This window comes from Wyeomyia smithii, chromosome 2, assembly GCF_029784165.1.
Source record: "Wyeomyia smithii strain HCP4-BCI-WySm-NY-G18 chromosome 2, ASM2978416v1, whole genome shotgun sequence".
Lineage (NCBI taxonomy): Eukaryota > Metazoa > Arthropoda > Insecta > Diptera > Culicidae > Wyeomyia > Wyeomyia smithii.
In genome coordinates this window covers 17,143,849-17,165,541 of record NC_073695.1, presented here as the reverse complement: position 1 = coordinate 17,165,541, position 21,693 = coordinate 17,143,849, and the positions used below count along the sequence as shown (strand labels likewise).

At 40.3% G+C, this 21,693-nt stretch overlaps 1 protein-coding gene across 3 annotated transcripts in view; it reads left to right on the top strand.

The window, feature by feature from the left end:
* The first annotated feature begins 2,086 nt into the window (after positions 1-2,086).
* Positions 2,087-21,693, top strand: part of LOC129720846 (uncharacterized) — a 113,090-nt gene continuing 93,483 nt past the window's right edge. For 2 of the 3 annotated variants that reach the window (XR_008727296.1, XM_055672676.1), the window contains exon 1: positions 2,552-3,340. Coding sequence is in view for 1 of the 3 variants with exons in the window: in XM_055672676.1 (XP_055528651.1) it covers positions 3,316-3,340 (25 nt within the window). In the remaining 2 variants the exon portion in view is untranslated. Of the gene's footprint in view, positions 2,516-2,551; positions 3,341-21,693 lie in introns of those variants that run through there. The other variant, XM_055672677.1, reaches the window with a different exon arrangement.

Genomic DNA, 21,693 nt, shown 5'->3' with positions numbered 1-21,693 from the left:
AAATTGAATTTTGTTTACCTTGCCTTGCCTTAACAATTGCTAAACGGACTGGGCATTGATAAAAATTTGACATATGGTTGCCGTTACAATTCGCACAGCGAAAATTTTTACTCTCTTTCACAGGACATGTGTCCTTTTTGTGAGAAGAGTCTCCACAATTAAGATATTTTTGGTCCATGTTACAGAATTTGGAACCATGGCCATAACGTTGGCAAGTACGGCATTGGGTGATATGCTTTTCACCTCCACCATACTTCCTATAAATTTCCCACTTTACACGCACATTATACAAAGCTATGCTTTTTCAAAAAATTTTAAGTTGTTAACCTCATTGCGGTTAAAATGAATTAAATAATTAACAAGGGAAATTCCAGTTCTCTGACTGTTTTCGCCTCGTGATTTTTGTTTCATTAGAATTACTTGGGTAGGGGCTATGCCAAGTAATTCTGTTAAAGTAAGTTTGATCTCATCAACGGTTTGATCGTTGGTGAGACCTTTCAAGACAACCTTGAACGGCTTGGTGTTCTTGGTGTCATATGTAAAAAATTTGTACATCTTGTCAGTTAAATACTGAACAAGACGATCACGACCCTTTACTGAGTCGGCTAATAAGCGGCATTCACCTCTACGGCCAATTTGATAGGTAACTTTAACGTCAGAAACAAACGTTGAAAGTTCCTTTTTGAATATATTAAATTCAGAAGAAATAGTTACCACAATAGGTGGAACTTTCTCCTTTTTTAAAGATTTTATATTTTGTATAGTTTCATTTACTGCAGAATCGATGAAAATATAATCACACAGTCCCTAATAACCGAACTTTGAAAATGACGGATCTGCAAATGCTGTAGAACAGATGTTTGAAATCAATTGAGATTCAAATTTTAAAAATGTCAAAACCATCAAATATTTCATCAATTTCAAGAAATCGAAAATAATTAGAAAGTTTAAGTTTCAAGACGTCCAAAATGAATTGTCCTGTGTCAAATGAATGTTGTGTGAACAAATAATATATCAAAATGACGAAATTGTTTTAAATTAAATTTAAATCAGCTAATGTTTAAGCTCTGAGCTTAGATCGTTATAGTCACGTCTATGGAAAATTGCACGGTAAACTTTTCCGTATATAATTGATCCGTTCTGAATCATTATAACAATAATATTTCAAATAAATTCATATAAATAGAGAGCAACACAAGATTTGCTTAGTGTGCTTTGAGAATGAGATTGCTTAAAACCGCCGTGCTCGCAATAACATTGCTTACAGCATTTATTCAAAATTTCGTGATGAGTAACGAGGTATCTTTTTTGTGTGCAGCAAGTGTTTATGTTCAAACCCCACGTTTTTTTCAGGCTGAATTAAATCCATTGCAACATCAGTTAGTCGATGTGGGATCGTGGAGACCCATTTCTTATCTGAAATGTAACGGGCACAGTAATTGTGTTCTCGTTCCGAACTACAAATGATTGTGTTCAACATGAAAAAATACATGATAATATTTTGGTAACACTGAATTGAATGATCTTGAGTAGACAATAAATCTCTGAACAAATCATAAAATAAAAATTCTTTACTGACATGATAAGTTTGGTTTGCGTTAGCGAACCGGTTGCCAACATCACCGTCAGCTGTATTAATCACTTCGCAATCAGCGTGCAAAACCGCAACCAAACCGTGAAAGCACCCGGAACATTCGCCTGAATTAAGATTGCCCCCGAAGCGTGCGTCTAGCTGAGCCGTGCCAGCTCGATGTGGAATCGCCTACAACAGCCTGTTTGATTCAAATCAGCTGGAGCGGTAAAACTTTTCGCAAATGCGCACATTTTCTGAGCATAACAGTTCCGAACGGAACGTTGTTTCCATCGTTCGTGTCCTCCTGCCCTTCAATTCCTGTGCGATTTCGTGATTTCCTAGCGAATGCCCTTATCACGGGAAACAGTATAGCCGAACGAGGGGTCACCGTTTAGTGGCGCTTCTGCGTTCAACAGCTGGGTGCGGCAAATCGGTTTACCCTTCGGTTGGTGGCAGTTATCCCGGAGGCTCCGGGCCGGAGCACAGAAAACAGGCTAAAGAACCGAAGGCAACACGGCAAGCACCACCCGAACGACCCACCGACCGACGACGGTAGCGGTTCCCTATCGAGAGTCGCTCGAAGGAGGCTGTCGAGCCTGTCGAACTGCATTCATCTATCATTCGATGGCGAGACTTACAGACATTCTAAATCAATCTCTTCCAACAGCTTTTTTCTCTACTTTCGGTGCTGCTGAATCATTGTCTTACACTACTATACAACCTTACTAGCTTTACCAAGGACTGCAGGATGCAGAAAAGTGACGATATGCCCTAGCGCCTGAGTGATGCTTTTTTTGCAAGTGAAATCGTTTCGCGAGAGGAAAAGTTTCGTGAAAATCCCGGATTCAACCGTCAGAAGTTTGTGAAGTGTTTCAGGCCAATAAGCGGAAAAACTTTGACGAAGCCTTGAAAAAAGTTGTCAGGATGTAATACCCAGCTAAGGTAGGATGATGTTCCTCTTGGGTTAGCTGATTGCACCCTTCTGCAACGTCAAGGTCTCTCGCTCAGCCTCTGCAAAGTGTTGCCTGCAATTTAGTGTACACATAAATCACCAATAACGTAAAAGCCACGTTGATGAAATTGGGTAGTCAGGCGGTCGTTACGTGTTCAGTGATTGGGGAGGGAAGAAGGGAAGCTTTCCAGCCGCCCTTATCGCTCACTTGGCGAGTTCTGTGCAACGACCGAAGGTGGGTGTGTGTGTATGTGTATGCAGGACCGTATTCCTCCAGCTGCTTTCGTCGTCGATGTCGTTGTTTTGGGGGTGGTGGGTGAAACTTGGCTGCAAACGGGATCCATAGTTAAGCAAAAGTGCAGAAATAGCTCCTCGCTTTCTCGTTGTCTGTTCGCTCCATTCAATCGGGGTTTCGGCAATTAAATTTCCTGTGTGCGAGTTCGGTGCCATTCAGTCGATTGTGGGCACCCTTTTCGGTCGAGATATAAGTCGAAAGGCAGTAATGAACAATAACGCGCAATCGTTATAAATAGTTCCAACGGATTTGTTCGGTTTTATCAGCAACAGTCTCGACTCGAAACCCCCGAACGAATCGGAGATAGAGGCAGGATATTCTTTCTGAAACCAGGGCTTCTTGGTCCCGTTTGGGTGCTGTCAGCAGATGTGAGCTTCATTTTGGTTGTGAAAAGAAAATCCCCATCTGATGAAAATTGGATAAATTCGTAAAAAGGAGATTAAGGACCGCGGTGCCGTCGGCACATCATCCTTCGCAGACGGGACGCCGAAACGTATGTGCATGCATAGCTTGCCAACAGGTGAGTGAAATACAAGGATAATGTTATTGAATAGGGAATTTGAGAAAAGGATACATCGGATGCAGATAAAAGTAGATTTAGGTAAAAAGTTCCCTTCACAATCTGTGTATCATCATGTTTGGTAGTCATCCTGAAAAAAAAAAATCATAAACGATTTATAAATTTATGGCAATTGTTAATCAAAATTCTTATATCAGCTTTGCACTAGGAGAATTTCTGTGGGTAATAAAATAAGCTTGTTGGGTCTATAATGTATATACCGAAGTGACGATAGAGCGCTTCCAGCTGGAATGAACTGTAAATACGCAATAACTAAATAGAGCGTTTCCGATTTGAGTGAAACTTTGCACACATATTTGGCTTAGCAAATTTTCCGTGGCTGGGGCGATTTTTCGACTCGCCAGTGTTTTTCTGAAAAGACGTAAGTGTTCTGATATTTACTTTATTAGAAACATTGTAGTTCAAAATACTGTTTGTAAAAAAACACTGCAAAAAAAACCATTTAATTTTGAAATAATCTAAAAGCAGTTGAATTTAAACTTTCATTATTTATCGTGGAAATGTATGGCAAAACTTTTGATAAAAAGTTCAAAATTGAGAAATTTGCCGTGATTTAAAAAAAATACTTATAGTGCAAAATGACATCTTTCATCCATAGGAACATCTGTGCGAGTTTTAGCCGGATCGAAAATGGTCGATTCAAATGGTTGCCTGTTTTTTTTTTTTCAATAGTACACTGTTCACTCTTTAAGAACATAAGGATTGGCGGCTGTTTATATTGAATTGTTTTATATTCAATTTTTCAAGTTGACTTTTTTTCAGTTTTTTTTATATTTTTTGCACAGTAATAATTATTTAAGTGCAACCATAGGTTCCTGACCTACACTGCCGCTCATGGCAAGTCCGTCCCAATTGCATTTTTATCAATTTTGATTTTATGAGTGGAATCATCACCTTCTTATATCTACTTTCGATAGAACACATACTTTTGAACACTTTGTTCTGAGAAACTATGAAAAAAATAGCAAGTCAGTTTGGCCCATAGCAAAAATGATCGCAAGTCGGTCCCATAGAAAAAATCATTGCAAGTCAGTCCCACAGCCAAAAACAATTATGAAACATATGATATTTACCACAATTTATGGTCTTCAAAAGTGATGAAACTCAGTGACATCTCAAAGTTTATTAAACTTTTGATAACATTAGTTTTTATATAACAACGAAAGGGGGTCAATCGGGGGAGTACCCTGGTACCCAACAAATTGAAATTCGTGTAACTTTGACAATTTTCATTCCATTCCAATAATTTAGTACCAAAAGATTCAGTACCTTTTCTACTCTTAAATTCGTGCCAGCGGTGTCCCAAAAGAATTTCTTTGTTGCTGGAGATCTGGTTTTCCGGGAATATGTTCCGGAACTGAGGAATTTTATGAATATTCGAACAGAACCTTACAGTTATTAGTTGAAAGTTCTTAAAATTACTTCCACAGGTCATTTTTATGGTTTTGGGTGTTATGGTGATATGCTTTCAAATGGTTCTTCCGGAACAGATTCGGCCGGGGCCTCTAGTGGCCATAGAAACGTTGAAATAGTACAACGTCGCATACCATCCTATATGGGTATTTTCAAAACCGAATACCATCAGACGCCATTCTGAAATTCAAGATGTTGCCTCCTGGTTCCCGGAAAACATAGAAAATTGTCCGAAAGCCACCTCATAAGAGTGTTTTTGGAATCGGGACGGTGTCTAGAGACCTATAAACGACCATAGAGACCCTTTCTCAATTCCAAAATGGCGACTTCCGGTGTCTGGAAGAAAACTAAAATTGCCCGAATACCGTCGAATATGGGTACAGTCAGGTTTCTTTTTACGCGAGGGATACGTACCTCGTAAAAAAACCGCGGTAATTCGAAAATCCGCGTAAAAAACTTTGAAACAATATCCGCGTATAAAAAAAACCGCGTAAAAAAACCTGACTATATTTCTGGCATCGCGATGATGCTCAGAGACCGAAAATCAACTCCAGATGCCATTTTGAAATTTGACATCCGAGAAATTTAAAATGATGACTTCCGAGCACATAACGGTTAAAGCATTTTCTCTTGCTGATTTCCAGAGCTTATTTTTTGTAGATGTTAGCATTTAGATTATGCATAAATATTTTTATAAGAAAGTTATCTTCATTTGCACCACTACCGAATTCCAAATTCCCACATCAGTTGTCTTCTTCCAATATTGACTTTTATGAAAATGTATGATACAGTGAAAATACACTGTATTCACTGCTCTGACAGAAGATATCAGTGAGGACATTTTCACAATCATGATTACAAGTAATGAGTGAGGAAACTGGTTTTGAAATTTAAAAGTTTGTTGGAAGTTATATTCCTCTTTTTTTTTCAAATAAACAACGCATTTTGTGCTGCTAAATTGGTTTCTTGGCGAAGTATTTATCAATTAGTAAGATTTTTGCTCTGGTGGATTATACCAGAAAAGTTTTTTCTCGACACTTATCACCGGTTGAATAACCTTCAGCGTAGCCTCTTTCCGATCTGGGTCAACTCCATTTGGAGCTTTCTGATAGGTCAGATTTTTCTCTAGTGAAAAACCTTCCGCATTTATCGAGTTTCTGGCAGCACGGCCATTGGTAGGCGCGTTTAAAAATTACTCCGTCATATTTTCGCATAATTCGAGTGTATTCTGCTGGGTTTATGGAAAAAAGAGTCTGCAGTTTAAATTGACATAATAGTTCAAGTTTGTATTGTGTGAAGTTGGCATGAAAAAAGAACGATATCATGTGAAAATCGTTCGGCAAAATGTGTTTTATTTTTCTGTTTTTTTTTTTTTGTAAGCCAACATCCAACTATGAAAAAAATGTCAAAGTGTTACGTCATACAGTGGCAAGTGCTATAGTAAATGTTGAACGAAGGCGCAAGGAAAAGGGTCGAAGAACCTATGTAAAGCTAAGTATTCTGCTTTTATTCGTTTAATTATTGTTTCATATAACTAGCGCCAGTTAGAAAAATTAGTTTCAATAAGAAAGCGCTAGAAAAATAATTCTAATTGGAAAATTTTGCTGTAACACCTGTATTGTCTGTCTGTAGGGATGTACAAGTTGTTACGTGATAATCGATATTTCTTCGATATATACACAGAAAAAAAATATTTCAATTTTAAAAGTGAAATAAATCTACAACCAGTAAGTGTTATGTTTAGTTTTTGCGTTTCATGCGTCTCGTGTGAGCAGTGCATTGACGTCGGCAGGGATACTTTAAACACCCTGCATGCGTTGTCAATTAGCCGTTTTGAAAAAAAATGGTCTATTAATTTGTTTATTTTTTTGGTAGATGTCAATCTGGGTGCATTGCTTACAGTATGTCGAGATTTATTTTAGCGTGGTTTTGTGGAATCATTTGCTAAAGCTCTGCTTGAAAAATCAGAATTGCCCCAATAGGTGAGAGCTTTAAACCTTTGTACACGCTGGCTCTCACGACACGGAACTGGTAGCATTAGAATATAATTCAGAAACTTATCGCGGCCTGACCGAACGGTTACGAACATTTGGCCCAGTTTTATACCCTGTTTTATGATTTTTCTAGCTTTTGAACAAATTTTGAAACACATAGACAATTTTTATTAATTATGTGAAAAACTTGTTGGTCGGAATAGCAACTAAATTTTGATTGCGATTGCTTTGGCATTTTATCAATCAACTTAGAGTTCTGTCTTGTTCGATATGCATATTGCATTTTTTGAAATTTTTGAGCTATGAGTGCATGAAACTTTGCCAGTTTTTATACTCAGTAGGTATCTTAACTTAAATACAAAACAAAATATTATCGGGGCGAAGCACCGTGTCCTCTCGCGTATGCGTCGGTGAGAGGGAATAAAGCGGTCGTACATAATGCTCCGGTGTAAACGTGTCTTCGGCCTTGGTGAGCTTTGCTCATTTAAGGATTATCGGTGTATTGTGATTTCCGAGATTTTTAGCACGTACACGAGTAGGTTTCGGTCGTTCGATAAATATTGTAATTATTCAATCGAGACAAAGACAAACCCTGCATGAATGCCAAATCTATTCCTGTTTTGCCGGTTCAATGTTTTTCCTTTTTTTCTTTTAAATAAAGCGGGTGTTTTGGCTTTTTCGTCATACCAGTGGTCGGCACGCTCTTGTTTGCTTTCGGAGAAGGCAGTTCAGTTTCGCGCGCGGTATGTTGACTGCGCTCAGTGTGACTATCTTAATACAGCGCTCTATTGGTTATTTGAGCTGGTACCAATAGTTTGCGTAGTTTGCGTTCGGCGTGCGGTGGTTGCGTTTTACGAAATCCATTCGTTCCTAGGTAAATTTAAATTTAGTTCACAGCATTAAACGCGAAGTTTGGTGTGATACAGACTGTTAGCGATTGGTAGGTTGCCGAAGATAACTAGATCGTGGCGCGGTTCTATTTATATCGTCTCCTGGTGGCCGGTTGCCCAGAGACCGAGAAGTAACCATATCGTGCGCGAAATTGTGTAGAAAAGATCGCACCATCAACCTCGATGGATCCAGATCAATTCCTTTCCACTAACACTAATTCCTTCCTTTGATACTTGTGGATGATGCAGAGGATTCCTCGGTCTCTAGTAGCAACGAGTATTAAACTAACACTCCCGATATTCCCCTCTATTGATCTGCATTGGGCGTGGCCAGCTTCGTTATTGACCAGTGAAAAGAAAGATCACCAGGAATTGTACACTGAGAATGGCTTGCTACTCATAGGCACCATTTTGACGGTTCTTTGTGCAATTTCAGCTGATTCTGGTCAATCGCGGGCAAAACACGGGCGATCAAATATGCTATGCTATGCTAGTGAAAAACCTTCCGCATTTATCTCCTTCATTTGTTTTTTTGTAAACAAAAAACATCGTTTCATTGCGCCGTCGTCGGAAACTGTATCGCCATACTGAATGTGTGCTCTAACTGCATCAGGCTCGGACAAATCCCGTTCATGCTTGCCACGCTTCGAGACTACTGCTCCATCAGGATTAACTGCAGAGGCTCGGTAGATAAGATTTCTGTGAACAAAATATCCAGAATACATATTGTTCAGGATACAAGATTATTAAGCAAAACGATTCCTTACCCACAACCATCTCCATACCCCAGTGTATTTAAGAAAAACTTCCGGCACACCGAAACAAGCTCACCACCAGACGACTTAAGGCTGAATAAATAGCTATGCTGCTTCATTGCTTCTTGACCAGAGTAGGTGTTCCGTTTGCGCTGTACTCTTTCCCGAATAAACGATGTATGCTCATCCATGCTTACGTTTCAAAAAAATGTATTCTCGTCAGATCTCTCATCCTTAGAAAGCCTCGTGAAGCACTTCCTTTTACAGTTACAATCAACTAGTTTCACTGCGTGACTTACACGTCGTTTCTTGGCAGCCTGAGCCGCTAGCTGTTCTTTCTTAGTCCTCTTCCTCGTCATCATTTCATCTTCCGAATCCGTAATGTCCTCTATGCGGAGCGGTCCACGAGCATCCAACCTGGGCTCTCTGTTCAATTTAAATATTATTATAGTATTTGTACCATTCAACTAGTACATACCTTTGAGTTACAGAGGCTGGCGTGGGTTGTACGGTTCTAGAAGTGATTTCTTCATCGGAACTTTCATCAGAACTGGCATAAAACTTGATTAACTCCAGTCCGGACATTTTCAACCGTTCGCTCAATTGACAAATCGTTATGCTGATAGTTTATTTTTCATCACCGGTCATAGGTGGCTATGTGACTGACTTGCTATCATTTTGGCTAGGTATCGTAAAAGTAATGGCATACGAGTCCCAGCTAATGTTTTTCAACATAATTTAATCAAATTTTGCTGTTTATGCATGTTTTATGACGCAAAAGTGTTTATCTGCCATTGCAGCATCAAATTCTGTTGATGGTTTTGATTAAAAAAACATACAGGAGCGAAATTTCTCCAAAAGCGTTATGATCTTTAATAGCTATTTTCTCATTTGCACAAAAACGGACTTGCCATGAGCGGCAGTACAATACTCCAAATACATTTATGTTAAAAATACATATGCCCTTTGAGAAGAAAATTAACCTTGAGTAAAAAAGTTGTCCACTCTCAGTTTGGTAAGCCAAATACGAGTGCAAAGTTTCGTTCAAATCGAAGATACTGGAGTTTTCATCATTAGGGTTTCCACATTCACACAAAAAGCTAAAAAACTTTCACTTTATCTAGCGCTTTTGCTCTCATATGTTCAGAGAACTATAGTAAATTTATGTGCGGTACTCGGGAACGAATTATGCGCTCAAGGTCTCCAATAAAATAAAATATATGCCACACATTGATGATTACACAATTATTTAATTGATCATCGAAATCGACTTTCTAAGGTTCCGGAATGGGAAAACTATGAGCAAATTATATGACTCTTAAATTAATAACTACGCTCATTAACGCGCTCCGCGGGAAAATGAGGTTTAATAGTTAAACAAATATGCGTAGAAAATCATCGATGCGACAAAACGACTAGTAGTATTTCTTTTTTCAACATTTGCGAAAGAAACATTACAATTTTCATTGGTTGTCTGAAAACATGCATTAAAACACAGAACAAATATGCAACTTCGAACAAAACTCTGCTGCAAATCCTAGCTCACGCTTTCGCATTTATTTCTTGTTCCATCCTACATTGGTTTTACAGTGCATCGTTCAAAGAGTTCGCTCCAATAGTTTGAACATGCATAAAAATCTATAGGACCGTATTCAATCTTTTTACCATTCAAACATTGCTTAAAAATTTTTCTTGGATCGTAGGGTAGAGCGGGGCTAGTTGGTTACGGGGTAAGTTGGTCAATAAGAATATCTTCGAATCTACGTATCAAAAAAATCGGGTTATATGGGTGATACGTAGTAGATAACCAGGGAAACTAAATGACGAATTGAAATACAGTTTTAATTGAGACGTATAATAAATACAGGTTGGTGCCAAATTGGCCATCAATTCTACTCGGTTTTCAAGTTGAAACTTTTTGTCTAAACAAAGTTAGCCAAATGGAAATGAACATGGCTCAACGTATTATGAAAGTCATTTCCGTTAGTTTTAGGTTGTGCAAAGCAAACTTTCGCCAAAATTTTATTTTCATATATTTCAAGTAATTTTCATATTTAATACGTGAGGGGCTAGTTGGTCACATACTAGCGGGGCTGGCTGGCCATATGGACATCATAAATGAATTCAAGAATCCAAGTACATGCAATTTCAGGAACAGTGCTGTCGTGATGCAATCTTAATCCAAGCGAAAACAGCATTTTTTATTGTTTAGTAAAACCATTTATTTGAATTTATATATTTGGTAAAAGTTATCTTCATTGCATTGTCATTTTGTTGAATCTTTTATTGCACACCATAAATGCTGAGTCATTGATCTCAAATAACTATAACGTACACTAATGCATCGACAAATACCTTCTACCTGATGAAAATTTCGGCGAAAACAAGCCTTCAACAACAAAAAAAGAAAAATGCTAAAGTAGCTATAGTTTTGTGCTTGTGATTGCAGATGCGAATCTAGAATTCGGCTCTGGTTCACAGTTTAATCCGTATCGTCTTTGATTTAGTCCGCAACAAAACTATTAGAGAGATTTAAACATATACTTCTCATCAGGTATTAAAGAGTAACACGATTTTTTTCATGCAATTATGAGTTACTTTTTTCATTGTTTGGGATTCCGGAAAGCAAATGTATGAACAAAAAACCGGGTGCGGTTTGACCTCCGCTGAGACACCACAGGCTGCCGCAAATGCAGCGAGGAAGAAAAACTGAATTGTCCTTCCGCAATATAAATGGTCAATTTACCCCACACCCTGACCAACTCACCCCAGCTGAGGGGCTAGTTGGCCAATTTGTCATCCATTCAAAAAACATAGAATATCCGCAAAATCATGAATTATTCTGTACAGTTTATATTTTTTCTAGATGCTATAGACTTAACACATTTCCATGTAATGAGTTTTTGCCATAATATTTCCTACAAAAAATTACAGAACATTTTGACCAAAAGTGACCAACTAGCCCCGCTCTACCCTACAGCGCGCGACTGTTGAAACCGTTTTAACTAGTAAGTAGAATTACTTTAATATTTTGGTTAGAGTTGAAAACAGCGTTTCTCGACTAACGACAACAATTTATTTTCTCGTACCGTTTATTATACCTAATATTGCGAGTAATGCATATCAGACGCGCTATACACAGTACTGCTTGCGACATTAAGTACAATGTGAAAAAAAACGATTGTCGTTAGTCAAGATATTCGATTTTCAACTCCGGCCACAACGAAATTCATCAAAAAATATGTACAAAAAAACCTTGAACGTATGCGGGTGGTACTGTACGATTATCATGAAAAGGCACTCTCGCTATACCGGAGTACCGGAGAGAACAAAGAATTCTCTCGGAGAAAGAGCGGCGAGAGGCCGTACAGTTTTTTTTGCTATTTGGTTTTGTATGAGGACAAAAGAGACCGAAATAATTCTTCACCACGAGCAGGTATGAATGGAATAAGTGTAATAAAATTTTGAGTCTGAAATGCGTTCTCTCCACCGCTAAATGTCTATAGTTAAAATCAAGAGATTTTATCTCGTTTTTGATTTTTTAGTTAAACAGATGTGAACAAAATGAAGAATTGCGAGGCAAATAAATGACAAAATTATAAAATGGAAGGTGGGACAAATATGCTGATTTTATTAGTATCGAAAAAAAAAAATACTACAAGGTATACAGTCCTAGGGGTTGTATGAAATGGTCACGTAGGACTAAATGTATATATTATATACTGCGATAAACTGTTCGTAGGCAACACTACCGTTTATATTTGATGGTCGTTATTGTAAAACTAACGATGCATGAATACATGAGAATTTTACACTGGTAGTAGTTGCGAAAATTCTCATAACTCTTATCTTCAAGCATCTGTAGTTCTGAAAAGAACCGATTCCATAATCTTCAGTTAGAAATTCGTGCTTCAGAACGCTGATGATCGCACCATCGGTAGCATTGAATGTTTTGCTTGACAGCGCATAATAATGTTTGCTCTCCGCTGTGCCTTCTAGTAGCTGTGCCAGCAAAATATCCTGCAGCGTACGATGGTAACTGTTGCTGCCGTATGCAAAATAAAGGTAACATGCTCCGCAGTGCCTGGAAGTTGACTCGTATGCAGCTCTCGTTTCTCTATGTTGCGTACCTCTAACAGCTATACTCCACTCGCTATTGTGTAACCAACTAGACTGAAGCTAAATTTTCTACACGCAGTCTTTTGTATCGAGCTCAGCGTAGATTTTTGCCATGAGGGCGTGGCCACGCAGTTTCGAGAAAGACAAACGGAACAAAACACTTGAGTCAAAATATGTAGGCGGTGAAATTTATTCCGTCCATGTTATTGTTATCCGTGCTCGAGAAGCAAGCCAATAGCGAGGGAAATGTGAAAAATGACCTTGGACTTTTCACCTTTTTTCACCATTAAGCAGTAAAGCAACAATGTTAAACATCATATCAAACAATTGTTACACATTTTATCTATCCACCGACATATAAATGACTAAGATGCATTAAGTCGTTCGCTCGCTATAATCGTTTGAAATCTGACGCAACATTTGCCAGTTTCATTTTCAATTTCACAAAATGTAACCTAGTATAGAAAACAAAGACGTAGTCCTACGTCAAAATAATACGTAGAATAATTTCACCTTTTTTACCTGTCTGGACTTACTCACTGCGACCAGAAACGTTGATCTATTGTGATAATGCTCAGATGTCTGCTATATTCCACACTATTATTAGCAACAGAGTATAACTTCCTAATACATAAGGTGCATTTTTCACTTTCCCTATTGCGCATACTGCTCTACTAAACCGAGCCTAGTTGCTCCTGTCAAGCATTGCCAATTGTAATTCCCTGGTGAGGTTTCAATTGTGTGTTCCTCTTACCTTACCAATCAAATGAAAGCCGTGCTGGCAACAATATATGTGTGTGTGAGAGAGAGAGAGAGAGAAGAGAGAGAAACTGTATAGTGTATTGTGTATCAAAAAAAAATGAACACTGTGGTACAAATAAAAAAAATCACAAGAAGGTTGTATGCAAAGCCACGACCGCAAGGTTGAAGTAGAATACTTTTACAAGAAAGATAACCCGGCTGCTTGCGTGTCAGTTGGCAGTATTGTAATTTCTTTTTGTCTGATATTTTGAATGAAGTTCATTGAATATTCTTAAATTTTGTGCAAATGAGACGTTGAAGTGCTGCCGAATTGTAATATGCACATTTAATACGACATCATTAAACGAGAACGGAACAAAGCTACGGTTATGCAGAACGCGAATGCCAGCGTGATGCGATTCACCTTACCGTGGTGAAATGTACAGCTCTTTTTAAGGCGAAGTAGAGCTATACATTTCAACAGATTTCGTCTTGCCGAATCGCATCGCGCCGTTATTTGCGTTCTGCATGACCGCAGCCAAACACTAAGCGACGCAAACACGTAATAATAGTCGGAGTACTCTTCAAATAATCATTTGTGTTCTTCAAATTTCAGTTGTTCAATTTAATATCCGATGAAATGTTTGTTTATTATCTGATGAAGCTCTTAAATAGGCCAAATGGTGCATTCCCAATTTGCTAGGTCCATAACTCTGCCGACCGTGCTTGGGAAAGCGCGGTATAACGACCAATCAGAGGTCGAATTTTGTGTTTTGACAAGGCTTAAGAGTTTTCAATAGTACAATAGTTCAAATGATAAAATTGCAATTTCATGCATTTGGTAGGAATCTTAGAAGATTTTCTAATCGATTGCTGCAAAAACGAAGGAAATCCATCGAAAACTAACCGATTTATTAGCATTTGAAATTTTTCTCACTTTTTTCAGTTTACGATTTTCATTTCACATCCCTATGTAGCCGAACTTCCTGAGAGAAGTATTCTAATTCAAAATTAAATCTTCATTAATTCATTTGTTGTCCTTATAAGGACAATTGTTCAATTTATCATAGGATGTAGTGTTTATCTTACATCTCTGTGTTACCTTGATAGTAAGGACTAAGGCGCACGGTCAACACAGTAAGAAAGGTGTTTTCACATTGAAAACTAGACACAGCTTGTTGGCAAATGCATCTACCGCTAATACCACCGCTATACGAAAGCGCGTCGTTTCATGTGGGGAATATCAACGACGAAAAATGACGCGCGTCTAAGCATAACCCGAACTGTGCTGCTCCCATTTACCTTTACATCGGCCTCAGGGAAGTACCGGCTGCATCTGCATCTACCGCTGAGGCTGTCACTATACTGCTATTGGTACCAAAAGCTATTAACTCTTCAAATAAGTGTTTTATTTGTTCTCAAAAGAACAATTGTTCAATTCAAAATCGGATTTACGCAATCGCATCTCTGTAATATTACCGACAATAATATTCTCCTGAACAAAATGATACAACTTTCCCATTAGGCCTCTGCCATAATAGACGCGAAAAGCGACGCGAACCGATTCGCTTGGCTGTAGGTTAATGTTCAGCCATTAGTAGAGCTCTGCATTAACCTACGGCCGAGCGTATCGGTTCGCGCCGCTTTTCGCGTCTACTATGGCAGAGGCCTTAGAGAAAGTTGCTGCCTGATGTATTCACTTCATGCAAGCCTGCTGCTGATGCTTCCCGCTACCACGCTGAAACAGCATTTTAGTGAAGGGAGTGTCGTTGCATCAGCTGACCCTGCTACTATCGATGCTGATATACCCGCTGCAACAGCTACGCTATGCATAGCCATGCCACAGTTGTGGCCGCTATACGCTGGCCCAACTGCTGAGCAACTGCAACGCTATTCGCAGCCATGCCACAATTGTGGCCGCTATCCGCTATCGATGGTACCCACCGCTCGCTCCCGCTGCTGCTAAGGGAGGACTGCTGTCGTCGCTGTTCAGAACTATCATGAGCGGCTTCGACTAAAACAGGCTCTCATATAGGGATGAAAATAGGAATGAATTATTTTACGTACGTGGTGGAATGATATAACTTGAAAAATATGTGTGACTTCATTCCGGCTCAGAGCGATCATTTGATAAGCTCCACCTCTTTTTTCAGTTTCTAAAGTTTTTCCTCAGTTTCGTAGCACGGATGCACAAAAATGATTTCTTGTCGAACCGGACCGATAGCACTCTCATTGAAGCAACAAAATAACATGTTTTGTGTCGTGTTGCGCAGCTTCGTTGAAGAAAATGTTCCCGTCCCCGTGTCGCATGTAAGCAGATTATTGCGTTCAGTAGACAGTAGATAGTGTATCCAGCCAATAAACACCGATGGTGCTCTCACACACGCAACGGTTTTAACCCGTATCTTATTGCGGTTTGTAACATCAAGCGATTTCGTTTGCTCGCTGTTGCGTGTTGCATCATGTTGCAACTTGGCAGCTGGGAGACGACGAAATTCTGTTTATGCTGATTGATTGAATCGACTTCATATTAGCTCTGCATAGTCGAACTAATTGCTTTTGTGAATGCGTACTAACAGGGCAGTTAATTATTCAATGTGGGTTATGCTGATCGCAGCCTTTGCGCTGCCCCTACAGTGGGGGGTTTACTAAATAAAGTGAAAGTAAAAATTAGACAACTACAACAGAATTTGATTGCATCCCGCACAGAATGTCTGCTTGTGTTGATGCCAGAAAATTATTAACCTTCAATTATTTTTTTATTTGCCTTGGAAAAGCATGTTGCGGTTCAAAATCGGTTGCTAATAACAACCTTTGAGCTGCCCTAACATTGGGGGAATTAAGATACACGGACAACATGCACTGTGGAAGCTATTTCACATTCAGTAAATTAGACGGGTGCGACAAATTTGAATTGCTAGGATGCAACACAAAATGCTTGCTTGCGTTGACAAAAATTATTAACTTTCAATGACTTGTTTATTTGCCTTAAAAAAGGCATTTTGATTTCCGAAATTGGATTTCCTGATGGCAATCATCATGCTGCCCCAACACGGGGGAAATAATGGCTGTCTGGCGACACACGCTGAGAAGAACCGCGCTGCTCCTGAGACGTGGTGACCAACCACAGGGCTAGTGCTGCTGCTAAGGAAGGACAACTGCTGTTGTCGCTGTCTAGAACTATTATGAGCGGCTCCGGATTTTTTTTTGGATTCAATATTCTTTATTTTTCTTACGGTATTTTCATTATACATTTGTTTTTTGAACATTGTGAGAGATTCAATTTTATCAACTTTTCAACTCTGATGTTTTTAATGTACTATAAGTGTTACTACTTTTTCCTTTTCTACGTACATGATTTACATTTTAATGCTCGGCATTAGAGTTTTCATTATTAAATAATTATACCTAGCTACTTATAAATAAAGCTCACGAATGAGCACCGCACTAGAGTTAAGTGCATTGTTTTTAGTGTTTTCAGCGTGTGCAGAGATTATGTTTTCGGTTATATCGATACCAGCTATTTGATGCACTTCTGATGTTCGGGTTCCGAAGGCACGTTCAAGATCATTTTCAGGAACTTGTTCTGGATCCGTTGAATCTTTTGCAGGTGGGTTCTCGCGCAGGTTCTCCAGATCGACGAGGCGTATAGAAGCATCGGCAGGATGACCTGTTTGTATACCGTCAATTCATTCACGACGGATAATTTCGATTTTCGGTTGATTAGCGGGTACAACTTCTTCATTAGCACTTAGCTTTTCGTTACTGTTTGTTCAATGTGGGGGCGATAAAGTAGCTTATGATCATAGGTCAAACCAAGGTAGCGAACATTTGACGACCAGGGAATATCCACATTGTTCAACCGAATCTTTGTTGTCTGCACCAAACGTTGACTATTCCGATGTGGGAAGACGATGGTCTGAGTTTTTGCTGCATTCACACAAATTTTCCATGAAGTGAGGTAATTCACAAAGACGTTAAGCCCAGTTTGCAGCTTTTTAACTATTTGGTTGATCTGTCTGCCCTCGTACATAATGGCGGTATCATCAGCAAACAGCGACAGGATGCCTCCATTGGGTAGTTCAGGAATATCTGATGTGAATAAGTTGTACAGAACAGGACCAAGGATGCTGCCCTGTGGAACACCAGCTCCTACGTCGTATGGGTCAGACAGGCCACCCAGCACACAGACCTGAGATTTGCGCAGCGTAAGATAGTTTTGCACAATCTTCACTAGATAAACGGGATAGTTGTAGCGCTGTAGCTTGTAGATAAGCCCGTCGTGCCACACGTTGTCGAATGCTTTTTCTATGTCCAGGCAGGCCATGGCAGTTGTTTTAGATAGCTCTTGTTCCGATTGATGAGTTTTGTTACTCTCTGCAGTTGATATGTTGTTGAATGGCCTCTGCGAAAACCGAACTGTTCGTCCAGGAATATGTTGTTCACTTCTGTGTGGCACAGAATACGGCTGTAGATGCATCGTTCGAATACCTTGCTGAGGGCAGAAAGCAGACTGATGGGACGGTAGCTTTTGGGGCATGTGGGATCCTTTCCTGGTTTCAAAATGGGAATCACTTTCGCCAGTTTCCACTTTGTTGGAAAGTACGCTAATTCAACACTTTTTCCACCACAGACAAGGCTGTTGGTCCAAGGTTTTTGAGCACAAGGTTGAACACTCCGTCAAATCCGGGAGCCTTCATGTTCCGAGAGAATTTAATGTTGTTTTGTACCTCGTCCACTGTTATCCGCTGATCAGGTGGTAAGATATTCGGTGTGCGGGCCAGAATTACTATCGATTCACTGACAGCTGGTTCGATTCCACTCACAATATCACGACCAAGATTGTGGGAAGCGGCAAAATGCTGAGAGATAGCACAAGCCTTTTCGCGGGAAGTTAGCAAAGTTTCACTATTCACTATTAATGGCGGAATGGGTTTTGGTTTGTTCTTCAACACTTTAGCCACACGCCAAAATGGCCGTGAGCAGTTGGGCAAATTACGTAATTCGGTTGCAAACTGTCTGTTTTTCATTTTCTCCAGACGTTCTTGAACGATTTTTGTCAGCTGTCTAGCGTAGAATCGGTGCCTAGGGTTGCGGGTACGTTGATATTGCCTTCTCAGCGAGTTTCGCAAGGAAATTATGCGCTTGATGTTATCGTCGATTTGCGCAACCTTCATGTCACTGGAACAGATGGGATGTAGCGGCACTCTGCTTCCTGGATGACGTCTATCATGGACTGTAGAGTACGATCGATGTCTCCAGTGCTGTTCAAAGTTATGTCCGCATCAAGATGGTTTTCAACATACCGCTGCAGCTGAACCCAATTTGCACGATGGTAATTTCTTCTTTGTTGAACTTGACGCCGCTCTACGTTAGCACCAATCTCAGCGATGACCGGAAGATGATCCGAGGAGAGCTCTGTTATGGTTTTCGGAATCGAAAATCGATCGGTGATGTTGGTCAGAAAAATGTCAAGCTTAGAGCCTACACCACCAGGAGAGATGTAAGTTGGCAATTCCGGATGAGCGGGATAGTAATATCCAGCTTCGGAATCTTCTACGATGATGTTACCATTGGAGTTGCAATTGGAGTCACCCCAAGCGGAGTAGCGAGCATTGAGATCACCTGTGATGACGAAATTGCCTCCTCTTCTAGACAGCTTTTGGATGTCGTTCTTAAATTTCACCGTGGTTCCATTTGCCCGACGAGACTGCTTCGGACAATAGACCGCAATAAATGTGAGTGGTCCATCAGTGGTGGTAATTTCAATTCCTACAGCTTCGACAAAGGTTGTGTTGAAACTCGGTAGTGATTTGTATGGTAGTCCTCTCCTTATGGCGATTGCAACCCCGCCCCCAGCTGAGGTTGTGCGGTCCAGTCTGACTACCGAGTGTTCCGGCAGGCAGAAGTTTATGTTCGGCTTCAAATGTGTTTCGGTTATTGCAGCGACATCGATGTGGTGTGTGTTCAGAAAATGTAGAAGTTCTAACTTCTTGTTGGCCACAGAGCGGGCATTCCAGTTAAGGATTCGAAAGAATGGATCCATGACGGTAGTTAAAAGTCATCATGGCCGCAATCTGTTCCTGGTTGGTGCGACAAGCCCTTGTTTGCTGATCGAGTTTAAGAAAAAGCGTAGCTAGCTGTTCCATCGAGTACAAATTGCTACCTGCTGGGGGCATGCTGGCAGCCTGTGCATAACTCAAAAATCCGGGGGGGTCCCGGCTAGGAACACCACCAGTTGGAGAAGGTGGAAACGGCAACGTACTTGAAGTCGCTGGCGGGGTTGGTGTAACGCTAGGTTGTACACTTTTTCTATTCGACGGTCGCTGGCGATTGGCAATTTCACTTCGAATTTTGATAAATTCTGCTCGTTTTGGACAGGAACGGCTGTTCGTAGCATGCTCTTTGTCACTGTTGAGACACTTGATTTGTTCGGCTTCCTCAACAAGACAATCCACTGTTCGATGCGGACCTGCACATTTCATGCAGCGACTCTTGATGTGGCAATTCTTTGTGCCATGTCCATAGTTCAAGCAATTGGAACACTGCGTGACATCGCGATGAATCGGTTTGTATCGCTCCCATTGCACGATGATGTTGAATAGGGCGGTGATTGTTTTCACTGTGCTCAGTGTAGTTGAACCCCTGGTCAGGTGGATCAGGTATAACTGATCACGATACTTGATGGCTTTGTTGTGTCTTATCATTTTGTATACTGCTTCCACTTCTAGGCCGCAAGCGACAAGCTCCGTTTTTAACTCGTCCAGTTCCAATTCCGGTAAACCACGCAGTACAGCTTTGAATGGTTTTGTAGCTGCAATATCGTGAGTAAAATACTCCGCTTTTGTTTGCTTTAGGTAAGCCTCTACTGCCTTGTAATGTGGGGTGGATGGAACGACGATTTTGTAGCCGTCCGTGCATAGCCTCAGGGTAGCTATCAGCCTTTTGCTGATAAGTTCATTGAAGTGTTGCCTTAGTCCAGGCGGAAAACCTTTTACGTAGAAAGGCGGCATTTTCTCCTTCTTTTCAGCAGCTAGTATCTTCTTGGCGATTCCATCATCCTTTTCAGCAGGGTCACGAGGACGCTTATTGTTTTGCTCCTTACTGGAACCCGTTTTTCCCATTTCGTTGGGACACGACAACGTATTGTTGTATAACGAATGCGATAGGTAAAATAAACGAATGCGATAGGTAAACTAAAACTTTCAGTTGTTGTAACAAACACGTCTGTACACACCAAGCGTGAGACGAAGAATGATGAGCGGCTCCGGCTTCAGCAGGCTCTTATATAGGCCAAATAACATGTTTTCAATTGCAAGGTATATGATCCTGTCGACCGTGCTTGGGAAGCAAGCATATAACGACCAATCAGAGGTCGAATTTTTCGTTTTGACAAGGCTTGACTATTTTCAATAGTACAATTGTGTGAATAATAAAATTACAATTATCTTATTTTGGGAAGAATCTTAGAAGATTTTCCAATCTATTGCTGCAAGAACGAAGGAAATCCATCGAATACTAACCGATTTATTAGCATTTGAAATTGGACATATTTTTCACTTTTTTCGGTTTTAGATTTTCATTTCACATCCCTATGTAGCCGAACTTCCTGAGAGAAGTATTCTACTTCAAAAAAAAGGCAAGAACTTCTGAAATGACCTAGTGTAGGTTGTAGGCCTTGTTGATTGTAACATTCGCTTATACTACTAAATTTTTCAAACACCCCATACATGCAGATGAACCCTGTCTGAAAGGATTCAGTTCGGAAATGCAGATCCGGCCACCAAAGGCCACCTGAAAGGAATCCGAGGAGAAGAGTTTCTTCTTACCCTCTTCGATGGATACTGTATGCAATTGCTTGCAATCCAATCATTTTATCACAGTGTTCCAAAAACAGCCCACCCCGTGACGCAAAATGTCATCGACAGTGAGATTCTCGGTAGCCACCCCGTGCGTCGATCTCTTCATCCTTGGCAGGGACGTATACGCGATATTCTCTCGTGAAGAGCTTGTAGCTAGCAATTGCACGACAACTCGTAGTTTGTTCGGATTAACCTCTGTAGTCTCGGTTATGTCCGAAAACTGTTCTGCCAGGTCCTTGCCAATTTGGATGATATTCGATGGCTTCTTCATGGGCCGAAAGAAACAACGTAGGGACCCTTGGCGGCAACTGTGTAAGCTTTTACCCGTACCTCCGGAATCTTTGGTTCTGGACAAGGTACAGGGGTGGGTACAGTTTCCACATCCAGGAGAAGTTCCGCTTGCATATTCTCCATTTTTGCGAGAGCGTTACGCTCTAGTGCACACTATGGATGGGCGATACTAACAAGAGTATGGATACTTTGGTATCGCGATACTTCAATGAACTTCCATCGATATTC